At 52.5% G+C, this 21,170-nt stretch overlaps 9 protein-coding genes across 9 annotated transcripts; 2 read left to right on the top strand and 7 right to left on the bottom strand.

Moving 5' to 3' along the window:
* Window positions 1-387: 387 nt before the first annotated feature.
* JN550_007571 (uncharacterized protein) lies at window positions 388-1,092 on the top strand (the record flags this gene model as incomplete). The annotated part of the gene is made up of 3 exons (XM_049319437.1): window positions 388-650; window positions 723-884; window positions 972-1,092. The coding sequence occupies 3 exons, from the start codon at window positions 388-390 to the stop codon at window positions 1,090-1,092; spliced, it is 546 nt and encodes a 181-aa protein (XP_049170547.1).
* Window positions 1,093-1,488: 396 nt separating this feature from the next.
* JN550_007570 (uncharacterized protein) lies at window positions 1,489-3,094 on the bottom strand (the record flags this gene model as incomplete). Its single annotated transcript, XM_049319435.1, has 7 exons — window positions 1,489-1,793; window positions 1,880-2,314; window positions 2,374-2,383; window positions 2,440-2,462; window positions 2,520-2,602; window positions 2,662-2,708; window positions 2,777-3,094. The coding sequence occupies 7 exons, from the start codon at window positions 3,092-3,094 to the stop codon at window positions 1,489-1,491; spliced, it is 1,221 nt and encodes a 406-aa protein (XP_049170546.1).
* Window positions 3,095-4,382: 1,288 nt separating this feature from the next.
* JN550_007569 (uncharacterized protein) lies at window positions 4,383-6,506 on the bottom strand (the record flags this gene model as incomplete). The annotated part of the gene is made up of 3 exons (XM_049319434.1): window positions 4,383-5,218; window positions 5,397-5,574; window positions 5,739-6,506. The coding sequence occupies 3 exons, from the start codon at window positions 6,504-6,506 to the stop codon at window positions 4,383-4,385; spliced, it is 1,782 nt and encodes a 593-aa protein (XP_049170545.1).
* A 317-nt stretch (window positions 6,507-6,823) lies between these two features.
* Window positions 6,824-7,522, bottom strand: JN550_007568 (uncharacterized protein; the record flags this gene model as incomplete). The annotated part of the gene is made up of 1 exon (XM_049319433.1): window positions 6,824-7,522. The coding sequence occupies one exon, from the start codon at window positions 7,520-7,522 to the stop codon at window positions 6,824-6,826; it is 699 nt and encodes a 232-aa protein (XP_049170544.1).
* Window positions 7,523-8,192: 670 nt separating this feature from the next.
* Window positions 8,193-10,386, bottom strand: JN550_007567 (uncharacterized protein; the record flags this gene model as incomplete). Its single annotated transcript, XM_049319432.1, has 4 exons — window positions 8,193-9,470; window positions 9,548-9,874; window positions 9,943-10,238; window positions 10,332-10,386. The coding sequence occupies 4 exons, from the start codon at window positions 10,384-10,386 to the stop codon at window positions 8,193-8,195; spliced, it is 1,956 nt and encodes a 651-aa protein (XP_049170543.1).
* Window positions 10,387-11,471: 1,085 nt separating this feature from the next.
* JN550_007566 (uncharacterized protein) lies at window positions 11,472-12,941 on the top strand (the record flags this gene model as incomplete). The annotated part of the gene is made up of 1 exon (XM_049319431.1): window positions 11,472-12,941. One exon carries the CDS (start codon window positions 11,472-11,474, stop codon window positions 12,939-12,941), a length of 1,470 nt encoding a protein of 489 aa, XP_049170542.1.
* Window positions 12,942-15,171: 2,230 nt separating this feature from the next.
* JN550_007565 (uncharacterized protein) lies at window positions 15,172-15,529 on the bottom strand (the record flags this gene model as incomplete). The annotated part of the gene is made up of 2 exons (XM_049319430.1): window positions 15,172-15,344; window positions 15,415-15,529. The coding sequence occupies 2 exons, from the start codon at window positions 15,527-15,529 to the stop codon at window positions 15,172-15,174; spliced, it is 288 nt and encodes a 95-aa protein (XP_049170541.1).
* Window positions 15,530-16,518: 989 nt separating this feature from the next.
* On the bottom strand, window positions 16,519-19,098 carry JN550_007564 (uncharacterized protein; the record flags this gene model as incomplete). The annotated part of the gene is made up of 4 exons (XM_049319429.1): window positions 16,519-17,907; window positions 17,962-18,504; window positions 18,567-18,964; window positions 19,020-19,098. 4 exons carry the CDS (start codon window positions 19,096-19,098, stop codon window positions 16,519-16,521), a joined length of 2,409 nt encoding a protein of 802 aa, XP_049170540.1.
* A 636-nt stretch (window positions 19,099-19,734) lies between these two features.
* On the bottom strand, window positions 19,735-20,411 carry JN550_007563 (uncharacterized protein; the record flags this gene model as incomplete). The annotated part of the gene is made up of 4 exons (XM_049319428.1): window positions 19,735-19,874; window positions 19,927-20,040; window positions 20,097-20,200; window positions 20,260-20,411. 4 exons carry the CDS (start codon window positions 20,409-20,411, stop codon window positions 19,735-19,737), a joined length of 510 nt encoding a protein of 169 aa, XP_049170539.1.
* Window positions 20,412-21,170: the final 759 nt, after the last annotated feature.

Here is a 21,170-nt window from a genome sequence, read left to right as displayed (position 1 = left end):
ATGTTAGAGGTACCTTAGACTTGGATGAGGATCTGAGATTAATCACTAATAGCTGCACAGTGATGCACAAAACAGGTATAAGCTAGGGATACCCATGATTAATTTTCTGTGATTGGTGAACTATTACCCAAGGTTGCACTGGGATTCTTGGAAACGTGACCTTCATATGCAGCATGACGACGCAAACTGTGGACAACCGTTCTTCATGTGTTAGCTGAGTTGATTTGTTACAAATACCGAGAGTCTCGGCCCCGATGATAAATATCTTGTTCTCGTTTCGTGAATTTTCCACCTGGAGTCATATTTACACATTTCTTTACCTTGTCTGTAAGCTAGTAGAACCTCGAAGTGGTGACTTGTTGTGTGCCTTTGTTTTGTTAATCGAAAATGACTAAAGCGACGAAATCACATCTCGCATTGATGCTTTTACCCCTTGCAGTCACAGCACTAAGGCTCAACGTCACCGCCATTGGTGCCCGGGATGGCCGCTCGACACTAGAATGTTGGCAACTCGAGACACCATTCTCACAGTCGACCCAACCTGGTACAGCCGGGACAGCCGCGTTGCTCCTGAGCGAAGCCACCAACATAACGTACACGGCGATCCCCTCCAACTTTGATGGAGGGTTTCACAACGCTCCATTTTATCAGTAAACTGCCCCCACTTCCCTTTTTGGTCTTGAGAGTTGCGTATGATTCGCAAGCTGACTTTCTGTTGATAGATGGGTGGTGTTCATCGCGGGGCTTGCGCACATTACGCTCTCCGAAGACAACTCGACAGCCGTCGATATCGCAGGCGGCGAATTCGGTCTGATATTCGCAGCGGACATCGCGGCTGTCAGTGAACATGGTCACAGGACACAGTATCCTGGTATCACAGAAACGTAGGCTAGACAAACACTGCTACGTGCAATTTGGAGACCACGCGGAACTGTCTACGGCTAGTGCTTTACTGACACTATTAATATTAGAATTGCGTTGCAAATCCCAACGAAAGATGGGAAGATTCCGAACCGGGATGTCATCCACGCCGGTCCTTGCAGGGTTGGTGAGGTTGCTGGACTACGAGAGATAGCAGGCCAGGGGGGTTGACCTGAACAGCATCATCTCTCGCTACCCGACTAACTTCGACCACTGCTAGTTTCTACTTGCTATGGGTGCACGATCAGGGAGGCTTCAGAATCACAGACACATAGTTTCCTGCAGGTTGTTTCAATGTCCACTTAATAATGAGATTGTATATAGCTCGAGATATTCTTCAGCGTATTAGCTGATGTCGCAACGTGTAATTCGTGGTATCAAAGCATATATGAAGATCTTCTACGGGTTCCTATGACACAGACACCCAATACGTTATGGTGTCTATATCTTCCCCATAACACTTCCCTTGGACGCCCCCACATCCCGGATCTATATCGGCTTCTGCCCATATACCACCATACTTATAGCCTCATTAGTACCGCCTTCTGAAACTGGAAACCAGGAAACTTACATAGTGATATACGAATGGATGTCCTTGTCGCTCATATCCCTTCGCACATCGGCCAGGAGGACCTCAACCTCCTCCGTGGTCCAGCCCAGACCTTTGGTGAAGACGGTGACCGTGAGACCATAGACGCCATTGAGGTTGTTGACCATCTGTAAGGCGCCAAGCTCCTTGTTCTTGCGACCCTTGGCCCAGGGGTTTGCTGGGACGATGAACTTTTTCTCCTCCACGTTAATGAAGCCCGCATCAGTCATCCATTTCTTGTACTTCATGCAGGACAGCGCGTTGCGACCCATGTTTCTGATTCCTTTGAGTTACGTAGTCAGCATTCCGATGCTCTGACCCCCATCCTTCTATCCCGATTCTGCTACGAAACGAGTCGAAATCACTTACCCTCGAGGAGTAGCTTATTCCAGCGCTCCAGCGCCGTTCCCTCTAGTGATCCGTCCTGGCTCTGGAAATAGATGACGGTCTCCATAAACTCGACCCAGCCGCCTGGGTTGAGATTGTCGTAGGCCTGGCCGAAGAGCTTGGGGAAATCCGTCAGAAAGGCACACATGTACCGTCCATGTACATAGTCGAACTTGTGGCTGTATATCCATTCGTCCTCGACGTCGTCAATCTCGAAGCGACAGTTTGCCGGCACGTATTCAGGCTGGATTGGGCTCAAGTCTGTGCCAAGAACGTCCGACTCTGGGCTCTGATCAGAGAACTCGATAGCCCAGATGCCCGATCCTGTCCCGACGTCAAGCACTCGATGTGGTCGGTCTATAGGAGCTAGATAAAGCTTCCAATCTAGTACTTGTAGTGCAATCCGATGTTGAAGGTCTAGTATGCGGTCAGCGATAACCATGAAAGACTGGCACTGAGATCCCGACCTAATCTACCTATTTCTTGCTGTTGGATAACCAGTTAGTAGCGTGATCTCTCATCAAGTTCATGGACCATCTTACCTCGTCATTCGGTAAGAAGTATTCTGGTTGCCTCAATTAGTCTCCGAGAGCGGGCAGGTCAGGGTCTCCACAGCACTTACTACCCTCTTTATACTTATGGAACGTCCTGCCAAACTCCTCCACGAATTCGTAGACGCTGGAAGTTGCAGACATGCTCGAGTTGCTGGCGACCTATAAGTATCTAATGCGCCGTTGAGGGAACGACTCCGAGGAAAGACTTACGGCATCATGCTGCCCAACGCCGAATCCGCATCGTTATCCGTATCGACCTATGACTCGGAATGTCAATTGCCAGTCCGTCAAAAACGGGCAAAAATGCCCTGGGTGAATGTCATACACTTAAAATGACCGAGTATGTACTCGGCGTGCCGAACGAGCTGGAATCGTCCTCGGAGTGCAGGTGCGGCGCCGAGGCTGACGGCGCCGACAGGTGGTCCTCGCTCCCAGCACCATCATAGTCAGCAGCGGCGGGCGCTGCTCCATCCTCATGTCCGCTGGCATGCGACAAGGTGACTTCGACTCCTGCCGGCGCCGCGTACTCTCCCGTCGTCCTCGCCGGCGTGTCGGTAGCCTTTGTCGATACGCCCGCGTTCTGGTGATCGAGGTCGCGAGCGGGGCTATCCGCGCCGCCGCCTCCTCCGCTTGGCGCATCCATGCAGTCAATCAGAGTTCGTAGAGGCGCACGCGCGCAGAGCTTTTCCCTCGTATGTTTTGCTTTGCTTGCTTTTCCGTGACAAGCGGCGTCCGCTACAGAGCCGCTAAAGTCAATTGAAGCGGTAAGTCTCAGCAGTCGACACGCTTTGACAATTCTACGGCGTGGTTATCGCGTATGCGCACGCATGGTGTGGGTGGATTGGTGTGTGTATGATATCGTATGTCGCCATGGATTTCCGAACATCCGAAGAGAAGAAAAACGTTCCCTGGCCCGACGTGTTCCAGCCCGGTAGGGTTATGTATGGTACTCAATGCTGTTCCATGGCACTGGGTCGATCTCGCTACGCACTCCTAATGAAGCGCTCGTTTCTGCAGTTCGAGTGCAGGCCTGCCTGGTCAGAGAGCCAGGGGGGCTCGAAGCCTGAATGAGGATCTAGGTCCCAGGGCCCTGATCTCGGAGGGGGGCACCTGGGATGGGATCGGCTTGGTTTACCCGATTCGTTCGCTCCCAAGAGATGGCCCCCAAGAGGCGTCCACCCGGCCAATGGAGAGCCGGTGCTGACAGTTCAGCTGCTAAGAATACCCAAGCGAAGAGCTCTCGAGTCGTCAAAATGAACCGACAAGCGACGTCGCGATGGTACTGTATCACAAATCGTGTGTTACGAATAGTCTACGATGCGCCACTCGCGACGGGCTTGACTAGTCAGCGTCGGAACTTGAGCACCCCAGATCTCCCCAGCCCTAGTGCCAGTGCTAGGCCACGTTTTTGCGGAATCAGCCGCCATCGTGGAGATCTTGGATGATTGTGGAGATATGCGCCAACTACCCTTCAGCCCCCCACGAGTACTTGGCACCACCAGGACCACCAGTCTCATCGCCTGCAGGTTCATGTGTGCGGGAAGAAAATGACTGCTTGCTTGCACCGTGCACCTTGCAACGGTATTCGCGTTTGTCCGACACAAATCGGCTTCCTTGTTTGTATACTCTCGAAAGGTAAAGTATACTATCGCCAAAGCTCCTATCTCTGTGTCAATCCCCTGGTAACATAACACTGTATCCAATAAGTAAACAATCCCATGACCTGTCACTCTGAAGTAGCAGCTGTTCAAGATGGCCCGATACTCCCACCCCATCAGACAGACAGCCAAGCAGCAGTTGTAACGTGCCCGCGCAGAAAACTATGCCGCAAGCCTTCCCATCCCATGCTGTCTCTGTACTCTATCCCAAACCGCCCCCCCTTGTCCCAGATATTGTGTCTCGTCCGATGTGCGACGACTTGATCCGGCGGCTTAATACAAAGTGCGTTCGTCTTTCTCCTTTCCCTTGCCCTTCACTTGCTCCGTGCTATTGCCCCAGTGGCCACTCGCAATCCTCAACAAACTGTTGCTCTTCTCCTTGTACATGTTCACAATCTTCTTGACCTGGCCAGGCCGATATGGTTTCGGTGATTGCAGCTCATCGGACCCCAAGCGAGCTTGACGCACCATGAAACCACTGGCTGTCTGTTGGCCCCAAGCTCGCTCTTTTGTGCTTGATGTCTCTGCCTCTGCAGTCGAGCCTGCTCTGGAGACTGTTCGTCTCGTCTGCTTACCGGCCTGCTTGGCTAATCGCCTCTCTTTCCGTCGTTCCCTTCGTTCGTGCTTGGCCAGTTCCTTGTCCCGTTTCTTCTGTGTCTGCTTGTCCCGGAAAGCATCACGCTGCGCCAGCCTACGAAGCTCGTCTTGCGCAGGAAGCGACGTATTGTGGCTTGTCGTGCTTGTGTGACTTGGATGCCGCGCCAGGTTCGTCGTGCCATGAGCTGCATCGGGGTTCATAAAGATATCGGCATCCGGGACAGACTGATTTGCGCCGTCGAGTCCAAACAGATTGTGTGTGCCATTGCTTGAGAAACGCTGCATGAAAGCAAAACTCTTGCGCGCGGGGAGAAGAGGGAACAATGAGCGCTGATGTGGCGAGCGGCTATGATCAAAACTTGTGGAAGATTCCTGGTAAGAGGAGCGATAGTGGCTATTCTCATGACCACCTTCGAGTGACTGTGCGAAAGAGCTCGAGATGCGTCGCCACACTCTACGGATAGGGTGGTGAGATTCTACGGCCGTGGGTGCAGTCGGCACAGGCGCTTCAACTGTCGGGGGAAAGGAGCTTGCCTGGATGGTATCGTGAATGCGAGTCTCACGTGAGTGTGCACGCGTGTGTAGATGTTCAAAATGTTTGATGTGGTCTTTCAAGGGAGACTCATTGCTTGTCTGTGTTCGGTCCCTTGCGCGTGAATCAGGACCGCCTTTGGGGGGCGAGTGACGAACCTTCGTGGACGACCGAGTTGCTTCCTGTACTACAGGATATTTCTTCTCGTTCAAGAAGTCGCATGAGAAATCGTTCGTACTGATTTTGGTGGTAAGTGCGGGCGGTGTTGATGTCTTCGTCGAAAGGGGGCTCGACAGGATGCTCGATGAAGTTGTGCGATGCAGAACACGTCTCCGGCTTGAAGAATCAGTATTCAGACCTGGTATACTTTGGCGATGTCGCCGAGAAAAAGAGAGCAATGGCTTCGGTGATCGCCTGTCAAAAAGTTTACGCAAGTCTGCGACCTTGCTGTTGCGAAACGGTAGCTGTATTGGTGGTTCTGGGTCAGGCCCAAGAATTACCGGAAAGGACAGGTCTGTCTGGGTTCCAAAGTCAATACTTCGGCGCAAAGGGATAAGCTGGCTTGACTTCGACACAAAAATAAGATTTAGATCCCGTTGTGCGCCATTTGTCTTCACTCGATCTTGTTTATCCGAGTTACAAAGAAGCAAGGGGTGATATGGGCTTGAGTGACTATACTTCTCACCCTTTTCGATCCCAGAAGCGTGGACGTCAATTTTGGGTGGCAATCGGCGCTTGACATCATCAGCGACGGTATAAAACTTGGCTGGTAGAGTTTTGGGGGTTCCCAATGTCCTGGATTTCATCATCTCATGATGAGAACGAGAGCTTTTGCTTACGGGAAGCGAGGGCGGTGTACGTATGGCCGAGGTTGGGATTGATTCGCCGTCAGGAATCTGTCCTGGTAATGTCAAGCCTGTATTTCTAGGTTTCAGTTCGCCAAGTTTCTCCCCAGAGCCTGGCGGAGCCTCGAGCTTATTGGTTCTATGTGCCGACGGAGTCTTGAAAACTTCGGTTTCTACATCTTTCCGTTCACGTGAATTGCGGTCTACACTGTTCCCAGCTGCATGACGAATGGAAATGGATCGCCTGTCCAGGCGGTATCTCGGAGTCTCGAATGAGTGAGCGTTTCTTTGTGTACCAGTGTTTGTCTGTTCAAAGGACCGGCGAAGGTCTGCCACACTGGGTCTTCCTTCTTGCAAAGATGTACTCGTGAGTTGCTTCTGCTGCGGCGAAGGTACGAAGGCCTCTTCCAAACCACTGCTCATAGCTTTGTGATGTAGAGGTTTGGTTTTGTCGCCATTATCTGTAACACAAGGTTGACTCTTGGTTGATGGTAAGACTTTTCTTGAAGACTTGGACACAGGTAATCGCCTTGGAGAGTTATTGTTGAAGCACTGTGTCGGGTGTGGAACTCGGAAGGCAACCGGATCTAGCAGGGACTTAGGGGACTTGAATGGAGAATCTAGCGAGCCGTAAGTGTTCAGATGTAGTAAAGGATAACTCAGAAATCAGTGTGGGGAGTGACTCATGACTGACATTCCGTGTCAAACAACTGCTTCTTATCATTGGTGATCCTGGGATCCTATCCAGAACTCTTGGTTTCGGAAGAAGCAGCACCCTTGAGGAATAAAGGGAGCCTGGCGTCTTCTGTTTGCATTGCGTTATCTTGCTTAATATGGTGGGTCTCTGGGGTCTCCAGAGCGTCACTGGTCACTGTTTTGAGACGGGTACCGATTGGCAATCGGGATCGAGGAGCAGATGTAGCTTTCGGGAGCCTCACTTGCCTAGGTGATAAGTTGCTCGACTCATCACTGGCGCTAGACTTTTCGAGTGAGGGCGTTGACTGTAGTATAGTTTCCCGGGGCAGTGACACCGGAGACGTTGGAGCTCTTGCAACTGCACGGGGTCCCGTTTCCAGGTTAATCTTGGATAGCCGTGGAATTCTATAGGAATCAAGGCCTGCGTTATTCATTGCATCCAGTATCTCGAACTTTGAGACAAGTGAGCCGAGCTTTGATGTCTTGTTTCGAAGACCCACTGAAGACTGCGTCGCTATGGACTTCGCCTGGCCGGTGTGGCGTTCATCTTGGAAGCTATGCTGGCCGAGCTCTGCCGGGGGCTCGGATTGTGCCACGCCGCTTCCATCAACAGATACGCGCCGCCGCGTAGATCCATTCTGAGGGATTCGGAGGGGCTGAGGTCTTAAGGCGGCGGGTGTTGGGCTGTCGAAGCGAACAGGGGAGCTTGGCACCGAGCTGCGTGAGGTGGCTGTTGAAGCCATTGGATTGAACTACAGTACGGGATATAACGGGGCCCAAAAAGACTGAGACCATTCGAGGCGATAACAACAAGTAGAAGAGCGCGCGTGAAGTCAATCCATGGTACCAATCTTGGAAGTGGTGAGAGGCTGCCGTGGAAATGCCAGCGAAGCTGAGCTCGGTGGACGAGGCTCCCAAACTTGACCCAATCCATCGTGCTTACCACATAGTAATCTGAGCAGTTGACAACAGAAAGTGAAACAGCACACAGGCACATACCTGGTCGAGGTACTTAAGCACCCAAGGCAGTTGTCTCGAGGCAACTATCTAGCCTGTTGGAAAGCGGGATCTCGGGACGGCGCTTGCCTTGATGCAAGAGAAAAAGGGCGGACCCTAGGAGCCCTGGTCGCGACGTACATTCACGGGATAGGTCTCAGTCGAGAATGGCACACATGACCTCAGGGGGAAGGGGGGGTTTGGTACGGCTCTATAGCATGTATTGGTTTCATGGTCTCGTTTATAACCCCGGTATGCGCTCAAGGTCATCGTTCTATGTACAAGAAAATGGCTTCATGACTTGTCTTGCCTCGTGAGCCAGCCAATTACCGTGACAACTACCTGACCCCCTGCCTGGGTAGGCACTTGCGCCCAGGTTCCTTGGGCCCAGGTTTACTGAGTGACATTAAGCTCGGTTCAGGACACCAGGCCCATGCCACGCCCGATCTTCTTCGCCAGAGCCTTCTTAAGGTACCATTCGCGAGCCAGGCTGCGAGTAGTCTTGGCGAAGGCGGCTGGCGTGATGCGGCCCCTTTCCACAGCCCGCCCAAGGATGAAGATTGCATCACCCAGGGCTCGCTCCTCGGCCACTACATCGTACAGCTGATTGCCAACTACGGTGGGGGCGACCAGGAGTTCGTCGATACCGGGTGGCGCCTGTTTTCTGCTGTTGATAATGACAGCATCGGCTTCCTTGAGCGACGATTGCAGGTCGGAGGTGTTTGAGCTTAGCACGGTCGATAGAGAGCCCAGCGAGTTGGTATCTGACTGGATGTTTTGTAACGCCGTCAGCATTGCGTTCCGCTGGGCAATCAAGCCGGCCAGCGACGACTCATTCTGTTGCCGGGCCCGCAGACGATGCTGATGGAGTGTCATGCCCAATTGGCGCAGCAGTGCATCTTTCTCGGGGTTTGGCGGGATGGGAGGTGGCGGTAGATTGGATGGGGATGGCAGAGAAAGTGTAAGTGGTTCATCCATAATGTCTGGAGGGGGCGGTGGCTTGGACTGCGGTGGTGCTGGTGGTTGCTGAAAAGGCTGCTGCTGCACCGTAGGTTGTTGTGCAGGCGGCTGCTGTTGTTGCCAATTGGGTGGAGGCCCTGCATATGAAGCTCTGGGGTCATTGTAAGGGCCAGTTGGTGAGACAGCAGCTGCCTGACGGGGCCCCTGCGGTGGGTAGCCAGCTTGCGTGTTCCCTTGCGCGTACGAGGTCTGGTGTTGGTGTTGCGGAGCGGGCGATGGAGCTTGTTGGTAGGCTTGCACAGGCTGCGGATGTGCCTGCTGCTGGCCCGTTACCTGCGGCGGGAGAGGGGGCGCCGTCTCGTATCTCGACAACCTGTGGGCTTGTTGGGGCTGTTGAGATCCGTATTGGCTCTGCGGTCTGTGGATGCCGGGTGGGAGCGGCGGCAGAGGAGGCCCGCTGTTGGCGTTGATGGCTTGGCCCGGGACGACCTGGGGCGCGTCACTACCCTTCGGTGGTGGGGGAGGCGGCAGGCCGTCTGCTGAATGAGGTGTATGGGTCTGCGCAGGCGTCCGGGAGAGCTCATGCGGTAGAGGAGGTATGGGCGGAGGTGTCGCAGAGGGCGTAGCCTGCTGCTGTGGCGGCGGTCTTGGCTGCTGCTGCTGGCGCGCTATCACGGGCGGTTCTTTGGCGAAGACATCGCGCAAGATGGCCAGGAAATCCAGCATGGATGATTTCTGTACAGGATGGCAGCGTCAGCACTGCTAGGTAGGCTGCTGTGCCCAGGAGGACTCGCCCACCACGGCGCACTTACATCCCAGTATTCGGCCCAGCCCACCAGGTACGGGTGATATATGCGGCCCTGGGGATCGATGTGTTGGCCGGGGCGTATCATCATGGACTCGGTCGGGTTGACATAGGCCAACGGCGCCTCTCGAGGGTATGCGTGAGGCACCCAGATGGAGATGGGAAAGCGGTACGTGGTGCCTCGGAACACGACGGGCAAGGTGCCGGAGAGGTGGACGAGGAGGGCGGAGACGCCATTGTCGAAGGTGTGGACGTCTGTCCGCGGCGACAGCGACGGGTACTGCGACAGCGCCTGCGCTACGTCGTTGTACGTTCGCTGGACATCGTGATACTCCTGGGGGAGGCGCCGCATTAGCTGGGTGCCCATTCGACGGACAGAGGGGTCTTCATGTGCACTCGTACACTTGTCAGGACACTGTACAGCCAGTTGAGCACATGTTGCTGGACAACCATCTTGTAGGGTCCCGGGCGATTGTCTATATCCTCCCAGATGGCGTCATGGTCTGTGTATCGCGGGGGACTGGCAACGGAGCGCTCGTCGAGGATGGCGGAGAGCTTCATCCAGGTTGGAGTCGCCGAAGCCTTGTCCATGCGCCCGCCAAGGCTGAGAGCGGAGCCGGGAATCGCTGGAGACCAGCTGCCAATCAGGGCGCGTTGGGGCGTCGGTCCAACACTACAAGTAGGCGGCAGTACAGTACCTTCCAGGGAGCCATCTCAAGTTAGTGGAACATTCGCCCCCGAAATTCCGGTGGTCTGGGCCACAGCAGCCCACCAGAGTGGCCCATGCTTACTCGCCCACAGCGCCCCCGGGGGCCCTTCATCACCACCGGCACCTCCTGCATCCATCCCTCCCTCCAGGGCTCCCACCAGCCTGCTGGAGGAGGTTCATTATTAATGAGACTGTGATGGCAATGCCGACGGATTCCGCCACATCTGCTTTCTGACACATGGACAACTTGACCAATGGCCATCCAAGAGCCATTTCGCCTCTTCTACACCCTCATGCGCGCTGGCAACCCTCGCGTCTATGCATGGCTGGCTGAGCTCTTCAGAACAAAGCGTGCATCATGGCACCCGTTTCGCATGTGCTTGCAAGGTTACCCTCGCCTTGCGGCTCTAACAGATGTGCACCCACGCCGTGACGCCTGGGATTGCTACTAGGCTGCCGAGATAGCTTGTGCGACAATAGCCGGCATCGGTCCCAAGGAAGTTGTCGATGGTAGCTGAGGGGAATGTCTGCAAAATCTCTCCCATACCGTCACCCGGGGCTCGGCGTTTTCGTTTATCATGCGCACGTATTGTATTGCTTGCGCTTTTGCCAGGAACCCCAAGGTTGTCGTTCAGCTTCCAGGTAATGTCGAGGTTGCAACTACCCTCCTCATGCAATTGCGCAATAAACCTCTGGCCTGGGCCTTGTAGTCAAGTCCTCTCTTTGTCCCTGCTTGTCCCTGCGACATGAACCTCTTAGCCCGTGTCATCCCGAGGACCCTGCATACTAATCATCTCATACTCGCGTTACTTGACGGATCCCTCCTTTGGGAAGGCTGGTCAATTACTAAGGTAACCGTTGACCCGAGTCGCTCGCCTGGTGAATAATAACGCCGCCATCCCCGGTGGCCCGCCATAAAAATCTCATAGTCTCTCGTCGCTAGTCTCATCTTTTTGTTTCTTGTGCATCAACCACCAAACCATAGATTACTTAGTTGTAGTCTCATGACAACGACCGCACAGAGTACTCGCACGGCTGAGGAGTATTACAGAACCATATCTGTATACTCCTTGCGTCAGGACTTCATTACTTGAACTTCTACCATTGACCACACGCCGTCACCACTTGAGGGAACTGCAACATCCGTCTGAACTGACTGGCTACCACGGCCCACCCCATTCGGCCAGTGGTCTCTTGAATTAGACACGCAAGCATCGCAGTTATGATTCCTCCCATCCCCGTTCTGGCCGAATATGGAATCTCGCCGACCCATGGCTTCCTTCCAGATGTCTTGCCCCTGACGAGGCTTCCTGATCCATACTACAACAAATGGGAGGCCATCGCCACCAACTTTCAAAGCCTGATTCTCAGCAAGCGGCTTCGAGGAGTCATTGATCGCCTCCCTGTCCTCTCGACCATCGGTCTGGAACATGACGCAGAATGGCGCAGAGCCTACATGCTCCTCACCTTCTTTGCTCACGGCTACATCTGGGGAGGTGACACTCCCATGGAGCGTGTGCCGCCCAGCATTTCGGCTCCGCTGCTCAAGATCTGCGAGCATCTCGAGGTCCCGCCTGTGTCCACGTACGCCGCTTCGGTTCTCTGGAACTTCAAGCCCCTCTTCATGGACGAGGATATCGATGATCTCGACAACCTCGCTACCCTGACCACCTTCACGGGTTCTCTCGACGAATCATGGTTCTATCTGGTCTCCGTCGCCATTGAGGCCCGCGGTGGTCCCATCATTCCGCTCATGCTGACGGCCGTGGCTGCGGCTCGTCAAGGTGATGCGGCGACCGTGACACGTTGCCTGCAAGCCTTTGCTGAGCGCCTGGATGATCTTGGCGAACTGCTCCGTCGCATGCACGATAATTGCGACCCCAGCTTCTTCTATCGGAAGATTCGCACCTTCCTTGCTGGCAGCAAGAACATGGCCGAGGCCGGTCTGCCCAACGGTGTCCTCTGGGATGATGGCACCGGAACATCCGACTTCGTGCAATTTTCCGGTCCCAGCAACGCGCAGAGCTCTCTGATCCAGTTCTTCGATGTCATTCTGGGCATTGAGCATCGCCCTACCGGTGAGAAAGCCGACGCCTCAGATTCTGAACGAGAGGGGCGTATGCGTGGACCCACACACAACTTCATTCAGGACATGCGACGCTATATGCCCGGCCCCCATGCTCGGTTCCTTGACGATGTTGCTTCAATTGCCAACATTCGCCAGTTTGTTGAAAACCGCGCCAAGTCTGACCGGCCCCTTGCTCTTGCATACGACGCCTGCTTGGCAATGCTGCGTGCCTTCCGTGACATTCACATCGCTATCGTTACCCGCTACATCATTCTTCCTTCGCGCGAGAATCGGGCACGCAGCCGTAGCCGCAGTCCCGAGGCTGTGCGTAACCGCCAGAATCTAGCTGTTGCTTCCAAGAATGCCGCCCACAAGAAAGTCAAGGGCACTGGAGGCACTGCGCTGATTCCATTCCTGAAGCAGGCGCGGGATGAGACGGGTGAGCCGGCTGTCGAACGGTGGGCTCACAAGTTCATGACCCGGCAGACGCGTGCCACCGGTCAGGGCGACTTCTTCCTTGGTAAACCCGAGGAACCAGAGCTCATCGATGAGCCTGTCGTTGAGAACGGGTTGGCCGGTACTTGGACCATAGATGATGACGTCGGTGGAATCTGCCACTACTAGAACGAATTATTCGTATTCCAGTCAGCAGCAATGTAGCAAATCAGGCTTTACGGCCCGGGAAGAAACCTTGACAAACATCTCTTTGCTGCATATTGAGGCTGACATAAAGCCTCAGAAGACCCTCTGGCGTGGTGTTGCCGACTCGTGCAATAGCAAACATGATTGTGTGACTTTGTTGACCTGTTTGCCGGTCCACTGTTCTCATTGTTGTCCAGCTCGTCCGCCAGTGAGTCAGTATCAAGCCAGTCTGAAGCAGCTCTCCCGAGAATTCTCGCTGGGATGCAACAGCCATTCAAAAAGTGTCCCACCACTTGGTCATATCATTGTAGAAACGAATCGTGCGGTTCGTTGCGGCCTACTTCTGGATATTCACACTTCTCCTCTGCAAATTACTAAATCTTAACTGTTCCAGTAAGCCCAAAGGCCAGTCAAACGCCAGTTTCTGCCACTCTGAGGTTGAACCCCAATAGAGAGTTCACAAGTACAAATCCAACTAATTGCCGTTCCAGTTGTGCATCCGCCCGCTAGATCTGCGGAAGAAGAGGCTCGCAGGTTCATATTAGCAGATTTTCACTACTACAATGACGCACGACGGGGCTATCATTCTGGCTTTTGTGATTGTTTTCGTTGTAGCTTTCTTGACGGTTTTGTGCATCTGGAAATGCTGGAAACGCCTGTTCGTAGGGCCAGCCGATGGCGATGATTATAGGTACTGTTGAATGAACAACTTACACCCTTATAATCCGTGGATGTCAAAGGACAGGCGGCTCTAATCTGCGTATAATGAGTTGCAAGTTCGCTATTCAAGCTGGAGCTGAGATGTGCTTGCAAAATTTCATGTCCTATGAGGTGGTTCAGAATCTGCCAACGCTTTGGTTGGATGTCTTTACAAGAAGCTCGTGGCTTACTGTTCTCTGGGCATGTACATGTCCCACGTGGTCACCCAATGTCAACCCCTCGTATCTTCAAAAGTGAGGCTGCTAACACGTTTGTGCACCGGAACCACGTCGAATGTTTGTATTTAGGGCAAATACTCCCTCACCAACGAAACAAAGTCCCCTTCCCTATGTCCGTACACAATCTGGTGTTTTCCCGCTCCCTCGACTTATGTCCTGTGCTCCGGCTTCCGAACTCGCATTTACTTCGAAAAAGAAAAAGAAAAAGAAATTGTCATACCAGGAAGGCTCAACTCCCAGCCTACTTCTCGTATGATGTTTTCTCTTCCATTCAATGCACCTTGGTGCTCTCATCAGGCTGTATTCCGGCGATATGTCAATGCCCCGTTCGGCAGTGGCTTCCACTGTACCCTCTGCAACCAGTTTATCTTCGGCGGCAACGGGCAGCAGCAGTTTCAGCAGAATGCCGCCGCCGTTCCCAACATCATCGTCAACCAGCAGCCTGCTGCCCCGGCCGCGGCCGCGGCAGTCCCTGCGCTCGCGGCGGCGCCCATACCGTTCATCCTCTCCGCTTCCAACCCTACGCCCCGCCTTGATATCTGGTTCAACGACAACTCACGCCGCCGTCGGAGGAAGAAGCGCCGACGTTCCTGAATCTCAAATGCACCAAGACCCAAGCTCATTATTGAGCGGAGTGTATATCTCAGATCACTTCCACGTAGCAGTGCCTACTCAAGTGGAAGACGGGGCGCAGAACACAGACTCCACTGAGATACCCATCTCTGTTGCTTCTACTGGGCTGCCGCTGCAGGAGGCACACGAAGGCGAGCCCTCCGGCCAAGTCGATCCGCTAAGCGGGCTCAACCCATGCGAAATATGCGGGCTCGTGTTTGGGTGCGTGGTGATATTCGCGTTTCTTGTTTGGTTCATGCTCTGGGTCCTGAGGTACCGTGGGGTTTATAAGGCCACAAAGGTTCTGTTCGATCCGAATTACGCTACACGCGGTGGTTGGATGTACTGAAGTTGTTGAAGAGCTGATCGCGTGGATTCTTTCTCAGGGTGCCTGGTCTCTCATCTCTCTTACGCGGTAGATTCAATTTTAGTGCTCATCAAGTGGGCCTTGAAAGTGAATGCAACACCATTTCAGACAACGCGTACACAGTTTCAAAAGACGTCCGTTCTTATCATTGCTATAGACGCTTGAGGTTTGCCGCTAGGACGCGATAAGCCGGCGCTATGGAGACGCATCAACATTGTGAAAACAGTGGCAGTGTGCACCAAAGTACCCCATTTCCCGCTCATTGTAGCCCAAGAGATTGCTACATGTCCTCCGCTTAGCAGTGGTCGCTCTTGCCACTGCCTCCATCCTGACATCCCTGGGCGCAATAACTCACGAATGGCACATCGTCGTCCCCCTGGCAGAAGAACAGCGAGTCGTTGACATGCGCATCGTCAAGTGGCTGGCCAGCGGCGCGCAATGAACTGGATATATCTTGGTAATAGTTTCCTAAACCAGTAATCAGTACCTCGTGCACCGGAGTTTGGTTCTGGAGAACTGCATAAGTCCTAAAACTTACCTTTGTGAAGCAGGCCGTGGCCACAGTAATATAGTCCATGCTTGCAATTGCTGGCAGTGGCTAGTCCACAGAAAGCAGAGGTAGCAGCAATGAGGAGAACAGCGAATTTGACCATCTTGTCGAGGCGTTGGCGCGTTTGCAGAAGTGATTCGATTCGGGTGGGTTTTGCTATGCTGGAATGGATGCGAACAAGTCGTGGCTTCTTGGTGGCATGAGTTCCCTTCTTATACAAGAATTTGATTTCCGTTAACCAGTCCAAAATGCGACTCTCAACCAAGTGGAGCTGTGTGGTATGGAAGATGACAGTCCTGTCATCAAGCTACATCCCAATGAGTCTTAAGACTCGTACTACTGGCTTTCAAACTCTACGGTATTTGATCAACAAACAATTAAGGCATATTGTCAGCTTCAGCTTGAAGGGGAATCTGACTAAGCTATCAATTTCATAACATCGAACACTTAGGCTGGACTCCACCTGCTTTGCTTTGAGGAGAACATACAGTCATAACCTGAAATAATCGGCCAGCTGCACTTTGCTAGTGCAACCGAGACAGAGCCTGTAAGAAGGCTAGATCGTTACCGCAGTGCAGTAAGATCCTCTGTTCAACTTCCCCAACGCCCTATCGGAGTTGCCTATATAGGCTGACGTTGCCATGTAATGCAATATAGCATGCGGCTGGCACCAATCGATAACCTCCAGACGCAGTCAGCTCCAGTAAACTTTATCTCACTTCACATCCAATAACTCCGTATACTATTGCGTAATCTTGATTCCCAAAGCTGAAAGCTGGAATGCCACCATTTCGCCATCAGCACTTGGTACACAAAGTACCTGCAGCGGTCTAATTTAAGTGTTCGTTTTACAGAATGGACCTTCCTTTCTAGTTCCCTCACTTGGTAGTATCGTAAGTAACACACATGTGAAATGTCATGCAACATGAAAATGAGCTGGCAAATACTTCGATCTGCTAACTATCGACCTGTACGATGTGCCACATTACCTAAGTGGCACCAGAAACCAGAATTTCCGCCCGTCGGACGTAGCGACTCCATTCCTGCCAAACTTCAAGTCGATCGATGCATTCGAGCTAGTTTAGTTGCAATTTACCAAGAAAGTGGCGCGCTTCCTGCGTCGTGATCTTTAATGGACTTTTTCACTCCACGTTGGCCGCTTGTTAATGCGTCAAATATCTGCTTGCCGAATTTGTTGAATGCTGGCGCCACTCCGCCCAGACTCGTCAGGCTCTTCTCCATCTGGCTTAGCTCAAAGGGGAACTCTTCCCCGTTAACTCTGGCAACATTGGTGACAAGATCCAGGCCAATATCAACACCGTCTTGTGCTGCTTCGTAGAAAGCCTCGTCCTGGATGGTAATGCCAAGCAGACCAAGACTGGGTTGGTTTCGTGAGTAGATGAAGGCGAATGACTTGGCAATGACACACTTGATGCCAACTCCAAGCAATGCTTGTACCGCTTCCATACGCGACGAACCGCAGCCAAAGGCGTTTCCAGCCACCACCACCTGTGATCCATCTTTGACTCTTTGCCTAAAATCGGGATGGGTGTACTCTAGGCAGTGCGTTCCAAACTCCTCATCATTCTTTGCCGTAACCAGGAATTGTGCAGGTGCAAGAGCGTCCGTGTCGATGAAATCACCAAGTCGGTAGACTTTGGACTGAATATTATCCAGGCTGCCAGTATCAGCCGTGCTAGGCGAAGAGTCACTGATGGCTTGTGCAGCATGTACATGCTCTTCCCGAGATTCTACTACAGGCTCTGGTGGCTCAACCCACTGCGGCTCTATGCGAGTCGCCGAAGAAAGAGACCCCTTGCCTTTGACCCTCTCCCACTGCTCGTCCGAGATTCTTGCAACAAGCTCATTGGGTGATGTCATCTTCATGTCAAACGACGATGCCGCAACTGTGGCTGCAGATGCAAGGTTGCCAATAGAACCCGGTCCCATGCGGTTCTTGAAGTTTCGGTTCTGGCTGCTCAGCCAGATTTCACCATCATCTGCGACATCTGCACTGACGCCGACACAATAGCTGCAGCCGGGGACACCAACCTCAAAGCCTGCTTTCTCGTATACTTCGTACAGACCAGTCTTTCTAAGCATGTCGATGATGGGTCTGCTACCCGGAACAACCTTTCGTTTGCCTTTCGCAACTGGGACCTTGCCAGCATTGAGGCCCTCCTGAAGTACCAGAGCTCCCATGATGATGTCTTCCTCAGCTGTTGTACAGGCGCCAATGAAGCATCCATCCAGGTCTGCCTGGTTCATCGCACTGACAGCAACGACATCGTCTGGGTTGGGATAACGAGCGATGAAAGGTTCAGCCTTGCTGAGGTCAATAACGTGAGATTCCGCATATTGACAGTCTTCATCCGCCTTGAAGTAATGGCTCTGATCCTTGTAGCGACTGAGCTTGCGCTGGCTGATAAACCCGGAGGTTACATGATCAGGGGCAAATATGCCAGTGATACCGCCAAATTCCTAATGGGATAATTAGTCTTCACCACAGGTTGTGACAGAAATGAGGCCACCCACCGTTGTCATGTTTGCCACAGCAAATCTAGCGTCTGCACTCAGATAGTCCAAGCCTGGCCCAGTGTATTCCACCACTCGATCAGCTGCCACAGTATTCCGCTTGAGCTGTTGCAGCACGTATAGAATAACATCCTTGCCGCCCACACCCCTCGGTGGCTTGCCAACAAACCGTATCTCGACGACTTCTGGCACCTTGAACCAAGTCTCGCCAGTGACTAAGGCCATTGTTACATCTGCGGCTCCCATGCCGATGGAGAGGCAGCCGTTGGCCCCGCTGCTGCATGTATGGCTATCACTCCCTATGATTAATTGTCCAGGCTGGGTACGCTCACGGAAGAACTCTGTGTGCATGATTGTGTAGTTGTGTCCTTGGAATTCTGTCATTTTGAAAGAACGCCTTGCTTTGTCGGTTTGTGCCATCAATTTCTTGGTCAAGGGTGTGTCGTAATTTCGCGGGTCCACCACGTGGTCACCAGCTATCCAGAATCTGTCGTTGCGAAAGATTCCAGGATCTCCAAGGCGATTATAGACTGATACCATACCCTACATCAAATTTCGTTCAGGGAACTCTCGCAGCATTCAAGCTCTGAGACGTGACAACTTACATGCCAACTAAATTCACTAGCCATAATCCAGTCCACGGCGACTCGAATCATTTCTCCTGGCCGTACCCAGCCCTTGCTCTCTACATCGTGCAATGCGAAGATCTTTTCAGTCACATTCATGGACCGACGACTTTGTGGCTTGGTCGCAATAGGGGGTCGAATTTGTCTGCTGCGGTCCGCAGAGTTTAGTGATTCGAGCCACGCCGACGACAGGAAGACTAATTCGTCACACTTGTCGACGGACACAGAGCTTTCAGAGCTTAGTCCCAACCCACCAAAGTCGGTGGAGTTCTCTGCAATTGCCAACACAGATTCCAGTGCCCCAGCCTCGCGGGGGTGTTCGCTCTTGATACCATCTATAACTACCTGTAAAGCCTGCAGAGGATGAGACTCGTTTGCTGGTATTGATGAGTGTATATTCAACTGAAGTAGCCAGAGAGACGGAGCGCTTACCATCAACATGTATATTAACCCCGCGTGTACTACTGAGGAGCTCTGTGAGCTGCGGGACGATGCAGCCATTTGCCGTCATTTCTACAGATCAACGAACTCGAAGCCGAAAATGACTTCTGGAGGAGTTGGTCAGTGATGGTACTGGAAACTTGATCTCGGGGATCTCAAAGCAGTTCAAGTCGCTTTACGTCTTCTATTTGACATCATGACAATAATCCATCCGATGATTGGACGGATGCCGCCGACCCCATCGGGAATTCGGATGCAGCCCGAGGGCAAGTGTGGGGTTTCGGCGGTGCTGTACCCGAGCTAGTGGAACTCCAGATCCGGAGAGACTCCACTCTAGCAGGGAGACTCCGGAGAGGCATCGCCGAGACTAGATCTGCATACAGTCTGATCATTCGGCAGATAATTGAGAGTTAGGACGTGACCTTCCGATAGATGATCCACCGCGGATCTGAATCTCTTGTGACCGAGCAGGACAGAGTGTATTCAGTCTGCGTTGGGAGAAGTATAGTTGGCCAGGGTTGTGTCAACGTCTTGGATCTACGGTGGAACAGAGTAAGGATGCGTAACTGTCAGCACTAACAGAAGGTCAACATTGCTACAACTAGTTCTTAGAGACTATAACCGCACGCAATGCTATAATCTTGCAAATGTGCTGGTACAAGACAAACCTCCACATTTCATAGCAGCTTGGCTCAACTTCCAGAGCCTATGGGGTCGTCGTTGCATTCGCTAGCGGCCAGTTGATTCCCTTGTCCTTGGCGCCCGTGTTTCCTAGACCTGCACAGCTATATAGACCGACTGGATTGTTGGCTGTGGCTCGCATGTACTGAAGGTCAATGCACTCCTCTATCTAGGATGTCAGTCCTGTCCCCGCCAAAAATAATAGCATAATACTTACGCGGACTTGAAGCTATGAGGGCAATTCGCCCATCAGCCATTACGTTCCACTTTTGAGCAGTCTCAGTGTCGGAACAGTCTTTCAGGGTGATGGCGCCCATGTCTTTCCAGTTGCCTTTTATCCTTGGGTTAGAGTTGGATCAACCCCCTAGGTGATATGAAGAAACTGACTCTTAGCACCAGCATCTAGGCAAAGTTTGGAATCCGCTAGCTGGATCGTAGTATTGCCCTCCTTGAGGTACCACTGCTGCTCCGGCTTACTCGTGAGGGTTTGACTGTGCATGAAGATGGTTCAGATACAGATCCTTGCACTCCATCGGAGAGGAAGACTAACACGACGATGGCGCTACCACTGGTGGCCGACTTAGGAACCACGACAAACTTGGTGTCGACCATCGAGGTAATGTATACAGTGCGGTATCCAGTGGGTGCTTGGGCCAAGCCCGTCGCAGCGAACGCGGATATCAAAAATGTAACAAGCAGCATCATTCAGACCCTTTACGCGGTGAGCATCAATTTCAGCGGAAATTCATGTGGAAATATGTGGCATCCAGACCAAGCGGAAGGCCGAGTGTTTATACATCGGCATTTGAGCTTAGTCACCCTTGCATCATATAGCAAGGTCCCGGTTGTCAATTTACGAACTGTACAGGAGCCTATTATGAACCGAATCCTACGAGCGCTGCAGCAAATTGCTAGTGCCTCAATAGAGCTTGCCCCGCTTAGTTATTAAAGTCACATACCACTCTTCTCTCTCCAATAGCCTATGGGGTGGAGCGGTTATTTTTGTCGCATCCCATGCTATATCGATGCTGGTAAGTCTGCAATCAGGCTAGAAAGGCTAAAGTCGCCGACACAGGGGTAAACCCCCGTTCCACACTGAGAACCTTTCTGAGATAAGCGGCATAGGCAGTTGGATTACAATAGAAGAGTGGGTTGTGTAAGCGTTGATGAAACGTATTTTCCTTCAGCTAGTTAGATACCTAGGAAAAGGTTACGTGCCAAGTAGTTCATAGGCGTCATGTTCACCATATACATTGAAATTTCTGCTCTTACTGAATTCCACTATACTCTAATGAGATGCCCTGTCCACAGCCATCTGCTATCGATCTTCGTATTACACTGTCTTAACGAGTGTGCCACAGTGGCCAGGGATATTCAAATTTGGGTCAAAGGGACTTCCCTGCTTATGCCGTTGCAAATGGAATCCCTCATCCTCCTTTATTTGGGCTGTTACTAATTACT

Source organism: Neoarthrinium moseri (assembly GCF_022829205.1).
Source record: "Neoarthrinium moseri strain CBS 164.80 chromosome Unknown scaffold29_Wmoseri_CBS_16480, whole genome shotgun sequence".
Taxonomy (NCBI): Eukaryota; Fungi; Ascomycota; class Sordariomycetes; order Amphisphaeriales; family Apiosporaceae; genus Neoarthrinium; species Neoarthrinium moseri.
The sequence above is the reverse complement of the archived record's forward strand: the minus strand, read 5'-3'. Positions and strand labels throughout refer to the sequence as shown.